Source organism: Numenius arquata, chromosome 9 (assembly GCF_964106895.1).
Source record: "Numenius arquata chromosome 9, bNumArq3.hap1.1, whole genome shotgun sequence".
Classification (NCBI taxonomy): Eukaryota; Metazoa; Chordata; class Aves; order Charadriiformes; family Scolopacidae; genus Numenius; species Numenius arquata.
The window spans coordinates 61,176,358-61,185,886 of NC_133584.1; the positions used below are offsets into that span (position 1 = coordinate 61,176,358).

The 9,529-nt window shown below is 51.0% G+C and overlaps 1 protein-coding gene across 1 annotated transcript; it reads right to left on the bottom strand.

Annotated features, from left to right (window-relative positions):
- Positions 1-391: 391 nt before the first annotated feature.
- Positions 392-7,693, bottom strand: LOC141468788 (interferon-induced very large GTPase 1-like). Its single transcript, XM_074153964.1, has one exon. It carries the CDS (start codon positions 7,691-7,693, stop codon positions 392-394), a length of 7,302 nt encoding a protein of 2,433 aa, XP_074010065.1.
- Between the last annotated feature and the right edge of the window lie 1,836 nt (positions 7,694-9,529).

The following is a 9,529-nucleotide window of genomic DNA, read 5'->3' on the forward strand; positions in this document are numbered from 1 at the left end:
TCGCTACCGTGGCTAAGAGCAGGAGGAAAGTTCACCAGGCCCAGGGACCTGCAAAGGAATGCTTCTTTGCTCTTCACCTGCCACTTGGTCTTCATCTTGGCCATATGACTGCTTGCTGCAGGGAAGGAGTTTTGGGGTTTTTTCTCTAAGACAAAGCGGAGGTAAATGGCAAGAAGGGAAGAGGGTGTTGACTTCAGGATGAAGGAAGAGAGTTTCTGGGCGATGGCAGGAGTGTCTCACCTTATTTCACCCAACTTTGTGCGCAATTAGACATCGTTTTTTTTGTGTGGCTTGGGGTCGTAGTCATGATAACCATATTTTGTGGATAGACTTGTACCACGTTCTTCTAAAATACAAAGCAGTTGTGGTTCTTCCTTCATATTGACAGGGCCTAACGCTGCTCCAGCTCGTCAAGTGCTTGCTGCTTTGTAATTCTCTGCCACGAATCAGGGATTTCTCCTTTGCCTTGAAATTTCCCATTGTACCATCTTTCTAGGTCTGCCCGGAAATGAGACACAAACCATTTCCAGTACGCTTGCATGGATGAATCAGGAAGAATGTTCCAAGTGGAATAAGGAGGTCCTGCATCCCGGTATCTCTTGCAGGGGTACCGCAAGCCTTCACCAATGATGAAATAACTTTCACTTGCGACAAGACTAGAACAAATATCGATGACCAGATTGTCTGTGTTATGCCACCTCCATCCCCCCAAAACTTCTGGCCGATGGAAGATGAGCTGATGGTCCCCATCGTGGTTCGACATGGTGTTTGTACAGAGAGACCCACAAAAGGGACACTGCTTCCAGCACCCTGAAAACTGCTCCGCCAGTATTTCGTGAGGCTGCCTTTTGAAGGAGCTCATCTCAGCAGTAGCGAGCTCCTTCTTGAGCTGGTCCTTCATGGCAGACAGCGATTCTGTCACGGCTTTATTCAGGAACTCTATGTCTGTTACCTCCTGGTGCTCGATGCCCTTCAGGTCCCTTCTGGGCAAGCTTAGCACCTCTCCAAGTTCCTGGCAAAATGCATCCAGCCAAAGAGAGATTTTGTCATTTCTGTCTATTCGGTCTTTGACAACGTTGGTTGATGCAGAAACAGCTGAGAGGATGCATTCGTAGCAGTGGGTAAGGGAGTCATCTAAAAACCTCTCCAGCCTCCTGTTCTCAGAGCAGTACTCCTCAACACGCTTCCGAATGTAACTCTGTAAGAAGTCGTGTGGGGAACTAAGGTACTCCCTGAAATTCTCAAACTTTTCTTCTTCTGCCATGTACCTCAGCAGGCAAACCTCCAGGGAGGCTCTGTTGCCGCTGAAATCTGGGACTTTACCCTTCATGTCTCGAGCTATGGCAAGAGCTGTCTTCTCATAGACCGCCTGCTGGAGAGCTGGGCCAATCTTGTCACACAGGAAAATGGCAAATGTTGTGACAGAAGTGGCTCCTTGGCAGGAAATCTGGAAACAGGTAAAGAAATCTTCTCTCTTGCTCTCCAGGTAGATGGTGGGATTATTTGCTTTCCTGAATGCCGAGTGCATGGCTTTAAACCTCTCTGCGGCCATTCCGCAGAGATACAGCGACAAGTCTATCGCGTAATCCTTGTTAAAACTGTAATTTGCACTGTCAGGGACAGAGTTAATACCTTTCTGTACTTCGTTTAGTATTTCATGAATAAAACTTTGGCTGTAATCCCTCTTCTCTTTTTCCTTCTTATCAATGTTTGCCTTCACGCAGCCTATGATGTTCTCCGTAATGCAGTGCATTGTGCTGCTGTCGGCATCATCGATACTCCTATTGAAGATCACATACTGTTTTTTCTTAGCAATATGTTTCTTCAAGTCCACAGAAAATTCTTTGCGTCTGGCAAATTTCCTGATTCTTTCATCCAATTTCGGCTCCTTAAAGTGATCTAGAAGGACTCCTTCTATTTCCGCATCGATATCAACCTTTTCCAGAGGGGGAGCAGCAGAGGAGACTTCAGAAACCCAGCCTGCCCAGAGAGAAATAAATTTGTTTCTCAGTTCTCCTTCGCTCAATCTCTGGCCTTTTAGAGACAGAGCCAACTCCCTGCTCTTTTTCAGGAGCTCGTTCTCATATTCTGACTTCCTTTCATCCAGTTTAGACTGGTTCTTCCTCAGTTCGATAAGGTTCTCGCACTTCTTCCTTGTTTCGAGAAGAAGAGATTCTTTCACTTCTTTCAGCTTCAGTTCCGTGCTGCTTTTCCACTGGACCAGGATCTCACAGTCTCTGTCTTGGCTGAAATACTTTTCCATGTCTTTCGTGATGTCATCGCTTTTCTCTTGCACTTGTTTTTCAAGGTAGTCTGTGGTGACCTTCTGCAGGTCCCCGTTCCGAATTTTGTTGTCCAGTTTCATTTGCAAGTCTAAGATGTGGCTCCTCAGATCCCAGGTCCACTTACTAAAGGCGGTTTCCAGTTTCTTGTATGCAGCGATCTCCACCGAGTTCTTGAAGCTGAAAATGAAGTTCTCATTCAGCAAAGCATTCCAGAGGTCACTAATTCGAGCTTTCAAGCTCGAGAGCCTCAAAACGCTGCCCTGTGCCTCCTTCTTGGCAGCCTGGAGGATTTTGCTCTTTAATTCCTGGACGTTCTGGCTGTAGGTGGGGTTGGGCGGTGCCATTGGGGGGTTTCCTTCCCACAGGTGAGCAAAGTAATGAATGTGGGTGTTGACGTCAAAGCGGATGACGTCGCTGAAGCAGGAGACATCACAGAATTCCTGCTGGGCGGCGATCACAGTCATTTCATCCAGCTTCTCCTGCAGGCGTCTTTGTCCTTCCATGTTCTGCTCCTTGGCAGTTATTTCTCCCACGTTTTGGTGTACGAACAGGCAGCTCGGGGAAAGATTTACTTGCTTCATCCTCAGGAAAGCCTGCACGGCGATCTGAAGGACGTCTTGCATTTCTGAAGGATTTTCTCCAAAGATATTGATGAGAGTCATGTTGCCGATGCCAATGACAAAGGTGGCCAGCTCGTTGTCATGATTCAGGGACTGTTTGTTGGCCAACTCGATGGCGCGAAGTCCCTCTGTGTCAACGACGAGCATGTAATCAAAGTCCAACTCCTGCTGCAGCTTCTCGTCCACTTTAATTAGCTGCATAAACGCTCCCCGGGTGCATCTCCCTGCACTGACATTAAACTGAAGACCAAACATGGCGTTCAACAGGGTTGACTTCCCTGTGCTCTGGATGCCCAGCACCGAGAGAACGAACACTCGCTTGTCTCCGAGCTTCTCGATTAAACTGTCAAAGATTGCCCCGACCCATCGCAATGGTACGTAAGAAGCATCCCCGTCCATCAGCTCGATGGGATACCCCGAAACCATCAGAGCAGCTGCAATTTCAGGCAGTTTGTTGAAATGCTTATCCTTTGATGTAGTTGATTCCAGAGCTTCATAGATCTGCCCCACCTCTCTCAAGATATGCTCGAGGCCAATGGAGGAATCGTTGATCTCATTGGAGAGGGCTTCTAACTCACTCATCAGCACAGGTTTCATATCAATCTTTTCGCTGTTTTTCTTTATTGCCAGGATCCGAGACCATAACTGGTGATATTGCCTCCTCAGTTCGTCGAGGCGGTCGGAGGACAGGTCATCCATAAAGACCTTCATCCACTGCAGGAAGTATTTCTTGCTGTCTGCTGGCTGCGACTGGAGAAAGCGAAGGACCGATTTCATCAGCTGGTTGAGGGGGAACGCTTTCTCCAGCTGCTTTCTTCTTATCACTGACTTCTCCGTCTCAATTTGGCTCCGATGGTGCTCGATGCTCTTGTTCCTCTTCTCCTGCAGGCGAGTGAGCTCCTTGTCCTTTTTGCACCACATGTACCACAGTTTTCCTTGAAGAGGCAGCAGCTGGGATTTGATCTCAAACAACTTCTTTTCCTTCAGGAGCTTCACCAGCGCCTCAGCCTTTCCTTTGGCTGTCACACACGCGTCTGTATCCTCATCGACTACGAACCCGTGCTTGCGGGCTCTGCCCAGGCAGGCGTCGAGGCTGAAAAGGGTGTTAGACTTTTCCAGGAGATCCCTGATTGTTTTTCTCAGCTCCTCCATTAATTCTGCCTCGTTTCTGTTCTTCATACCGATTTTTACGTTCTGGCTGGATCGGCCAGCTGCCACATTCTCCTTTTCGGTGAAAAGACAAACCAAAGGCCTCTGCGACTGCCACAGGTCGCGCAAAATTTTCATGGCTCTCTTGTCGCTCTGGTCAGCCTCCGACACGAAAGCCACGTTCACAGCAGATATCTCCTGCAAAAACTGCAGCTGCTCATCGTGGTCCCTCGCGTCTCCGTGCAGGTTGCAGAAAGCCACGCAGCAGCCAAAGCTGTCGTCGTCGCTGCCCCGGGGACAGTACCAGGAGATCTCCACCACCCCTTTCATCAGCAGACAGTCTTTGGTGCTGCCTTTGCAGTGCCGGTGGAAGAACGTGTCGTGCTTTTGTTTGCTCAGCAGAGCATTCAGGATCTGAGACTTGGAAGAGGAGGGAGAACTGCCGATGCGGATGAAGGACACGATGGGCGTCTCTGCCTGGTAAATGAGTTTGTTTTTGTAATTGTTAATTCTCACCTGCGTTCCCGACTTCTCAGCCCCTTTCCAGCTCTTTTTGATTTGGCTGAGGGACCAGATGGGGAACTCGATCTGAGAAGTGCAGGGGTTCGGTACCAGCAGAGGTAGCGCAAATTGGCAGAAAGCAAGCTTTGTCGAAATGTACTGTCTCATGAAATCGTCGGCGCAATGAAAAATTGCCATCTGGAGGTCCATGGGGTGCACATGGCTCTCCCCGGTTGCAGATCTGGGAGCTTCTTCCTCCAAGCCAGTGAAAAAGTCATCAAAGGAATCCGAGGGTTCCTGTTCTCGCTCTGTGGGGTTTGGCCCGGGTGCGGGTCCTGGGTTGGTCTTGTCTTGGCAAGTCAGGTACCTCACCCGATAGTCCACCGTCAATAGCTTTTGCAAGAAGTAAAAGGGTAGTTCCTTGTCCTCGCTGGGCTGGCTGTCGTGTAAAGACGTCTTGTATATGATGTGGAAATCTTCCGTCCCCATTTTTTTGGGATAGTGATTTTCTAGTCCAAGGCGCTTGAGTAAGTGGAGGAACTCTTGGTTTGCAACGGCTTGACTTGGGTTGGATTTGCCGGCGTCAGGTGTGGGTTTGGGCTGACTGGAAGGTTCTACTCTTTGAAAAGTGTCTTCCATGTCTTTGATTATGCTGTGTTTCTTCGCTTCGTCACATGTGTCATCCAGGTGCCCACTGATGAGGGAATGCAAGCCGCTTTCCAGCATCTCCCAGTCTTTGAGTGCACGGTGCTTTTCGAGGAGAGTTTTTATCTCTGCAGACCATAAGTTTTTCATGTGATCTTCCATGAAAACTAAACGCTCCTTCTTCTGCTCCGGGGACACCGCTTTATGCTCGGGCGTTACAGTCAGACCTGTCAGCAGCAGGTGGGCCTGGGCTCTGTAAAGGTCTTGCTCCTTCAGATTCAGATACTCCTGATGTCCCGTTTGCATTTCAGTTGTCATGAAGTTAATCTCTGGACATCCAAGGAGGTACTGAAAAGTGCTGCTTTCCACCTGGTATCCCACGCTGGTCGTAATTAGGAGCACCAACAGTTCTACGTCTTTCTGTTTCCTTTCCTGGAGACACTGGAGCAAGGAATAAATCGCTAGGCTTGCAGTCAAGGTGGCTTTTATCTTTGCTTCGTGAACAGCAGATGCAGAGGTTTCCAGTGCATAGGTGACTTCCTGGATGTACTCCTTCATTTGCAGCAGTGTCTTGGTGAGATCTTCAAGCTCAGAAACATTAGGAGTTTCGGGAAGCGTTTTCTCGGTATGGAAGATCCATTGCATAATGAAGGAAGACCTGGGGAAGTCCTTGACAGAGTAGATGTGAGGATCCAGGAGGCACCTCAGCAGAAACTTGATATAGGTGATGTTTTCTGGAGGTGACTTCTTGCAAAACTCAACGATGTTCACCAGGAACTCCTGCAGAGCTCTGTCCGACAGGCACATGTTGATCCAGACGCTATGGTTCTTGGTTTTTTCGTTCAGAAACTGTTTGAAATTTTTCAGCTCGAGCAGCTTCTTTTCATCCGCTGTCCTGTCCCAGTCCTTCACGTACTCCACGAAAGCCCTGGCCTCCTCCACCGCGCTGACCAGCTCCTCTCCAAACATGGGGATGGCACTGCGGTTCGTTAGCGCTTCGTACGCAGCCCTGAGGCTGCTGCTCACTTGATAGGCCGACTCAAAGTCATTGCTGTGATTGAAGAGGATTATATCCCACACCGGGGTCAGCTGAAACCCTCGGTCGATGACACACCAGGTTGAGTTATTAGCCACAAGCCCCGATTTCCACTGAGGAAGAGAATCCGTCCCTGCTGGGCCCCCGGTGCTGGTCACGTAGAGATGGACCGCCGTGTGGGCACTCTTTCCATCTCTTCCGTGGACAGAAGACTGCAAACTGGACTTCGACACCTCCACGTCCACCCCCACGCTGACGGCGAAGCCGCTGTAGCTGGCCCCGATGTAGCTGTTCAGGGCTTCCGACGCCTGTCGCTTCACCTCTTCCCGCTGCTCGGCCCGGAACCCTTCCATAGACGCCTTCCACCAGAATATCCCCCCAAAGTGGAGGGGCCCCTGGTTCACGTGGGACCCAAACCTGCTGAAGAAGCTCCCGCACCTGCTCTTCAGCATGTTGGGCCTGTCCCCTTCCGGAGTGATGCTCAGAAGGTGCTCGATGTCCTGCAGCTCATGCAGGGCCGCTTCCGAGAGGCAGAGCTGGTGCTTTTGGAAATAGCAGGAGGCCAGCGGGATGTACTGGTACTTGGTGGTGCAAAGGTAGCTCTGCTCAGAGCGGGACTGGCGGGTGGCCTCTGACTGCGAGGACTTGCTATAATCCGTATCAGTTTCAGCGTTAAACCCCCAGAACCCGGCTTTGGCACAAACACTGATGCTGAACCCCAGCTGCTCCATGGACTTGGTGAAAGAGGCTTCCTCTGCAGAGGAGGAGAACTCCTTCCTCTCAAGCAGCGACCCTTGCTCCGGACCCGCGAGCTTGAACCCATCGGGAACCCTGATGATCTGGTCTCGCTTTGCCAGCACATCATCGACCCTGCTGGTTTTGTAAATGCCCTGCAGGGCCAGCCCCCCCGACGCCCGCCTCAGGACCTCCATGTCCGAGACGTTCTCACCCCTGCCCACTGACGACTCCTGCTGCTCCAGCTGCTTCTGGATGCTCTCCAGCATGTCCAGCAATGGCTTCTCTGGTGGTGCCCAGTACTCTTTGGGAATCTCCATGGCGTTCCACAGAGCCTCCTCTTTCTGTCTTCTAACGTCCTTGTTGTCGCTGCGGCTCTTGCGCATTTCTTTCAGCTCCTTCAGCAATTGCTTGGCCTCTTCTTGTCTCTTCTTTATCATCTCCAAGCGCTCCTTATGCAGCTTCTCAAAGCTTCCTTTGTTGTCTGTTAGTTCCAGGAGTTTCTGGAGCGCCTTTGTTTCCCAGGGGTACCGTACTTCACACTCCAGCTTCAGGTAGTCTTCATGTTGCAGGTGTTTCAGGGCTTCTTTGGACTTGACACCCAGTTTCTCCGACAGTTTGGGGAGCCAGTATGCATAATCCAGCCCTTCCTTCTCACATGCTTCTGCCAGTAGTTTTTTAGCCTTTTTCTCATCCTCTAGTAAGTCCTCCTGTAAACCCATGGCTGCGGAAAAGAAAAACAGACCTTTTTAAAGTATAAGAGGCCACAGCCTCTCTCCAGCTGCTGGAGCCCAGCCTGGGACATGCCACGACCTGGGGCTCTCACAGAATCACAGAATTGTAGGGGTTGGCAGGGACCTCTGGAGATCATCTCCTCCAACACCCCAGTCACCTTTGGGCACTCCTGGATCCCTCAAGATATCCACCTGCAGCCCGTGGAGGTCCACAGTGGAGCAGATATCCCCCTGCAGCCCATGGAGGTCCATGGTGGAGCAGATATCCCCCTGCAGCCCATGGAGGTCCATGGTGGAGCAGATATCCCCCTGCAGCCCATGGAGGACCCCACACCGGAACAGGGTGATGCCCAAAGGATTCTGTGATCCTGTGGGAAGCCCACACTTGAGCAGGCTCCTGGAAGGACTTGTGAACCCATGGAAGAACCCACATTGGATCAGGCTCTTCCTGAATCGGCTGCCCAGGAAGATGGTTGAGGCACCATCCCTGGAGGTATTCAAGAGAGGAGTTGACATGGTGCTCGGGGATATGGATTAGTGTTGGGTGGTGTGGTGGTGTGGGGGGGGGTTGTGTGTGGTGTGTTGTGTGTGTGTGGTTTTTTTGTTTTTTTTTTTTTCATTGGTTGGACTAGATGATCTTAAAGGGTCCCTTCCAACCTAGGTGATTCTGTGATTCTGTGAAGGGCAGCACTCTGAGGAAGGACTCACGCTGGAGCAGTTCATGAAGAACTGCAGCCCATGAGAAGGACCCACATTGGAGAAGTTCACGGCCAACTGTCTCCAATGGGAGGGACCTCACGCTGGAGCAGAGGAAGACTGTGAGGAGTCCTTCCCTGAGGAGGAAGGAGTGGCAGAGACAAGGTGTGATGAACTGACCAAAGCCCCCATTCACAGAATGACAGAATGATATGGGGTTGGAAGGGACCTCTGGAGATCATCCAGTCCAACCCCCTGCCAAAGCAGGTCCACCCAGAGCAGGTCCCACACGTGTCCAGGGGGGTTTTGAATATCTCCAGAGATGGAGACTCCACCACCTCTCTGGGCAGCCTCTTCCAGGGCTCTGTCACCCTCAAAAGAAAGAAGTTCCTCCTCATGTTTAGATGGAACTTCTTATGTTCAAGTTTGTGCCCATTTCCTCTTGTCCTGTCCCTGGGCACCACTGAAAAAAGACTGGCCCCATCCTCCTGACACCCACCCTTGAAGTATTTATAGGTGTTGATCACAGACTCCCCCTCAGCCTTCTCTTCCCCAGACTAACGAGACCCAAGTCCCTCACCCTTTCCTCATAAGGGAGATGTTCCAGGCCCCTCATCATCTCTGTAGCCCTTCCCCGTGCGCTGCTCAGGAGAGGAGAGAGAGAAATGGGGAGTGGAGTCGAGCCCGGGAAGAAGGAAGGGGTGGGGGGAATTCTGTCTCAGTTCTGTTGGATACTGAAGAGATTTACTCAGTGCACAAACCCTTCCTGTGCATTCAGCTCTCGTCCCACCAAGGACACAAAGCTCTTACAAAGCCTCCCCAACACTGGTGTTGATCCAAGGTGCTCATGGCCGGGCTCTTGGACCCGTTTCGGAGCCTTTAGTCTCAGCTTTTCCTTTAAAGTCAGGGAAGATTTAGGCAATAAGCTGAATAGACCTGGGGTCGGGCTCACCTCACCTCACAGCAGATGCTTCTCTTGGTCAGACACTTGACTTTCCAGTGGTCACAGCCAGCCAAGGTCCCCCAGCTCAACTGAGACAGCACACGATCACAGGGCAGGCCCAGTAGACAAGGATGGGGACCACCTCAACAGTTCAGGAGGAAAAACACTGGGAAGGAAAGGCCCAA

Excerpts from the sequence above, each read along its gene's own strand:
- LOC141468788 (XM_074153964.1), bottom strand. The coding sequence starts at position 7,693 with ATGGGTTTACAGGAGGACTTACTAGAGGATGAGAAAAAGGCTAAAAAA.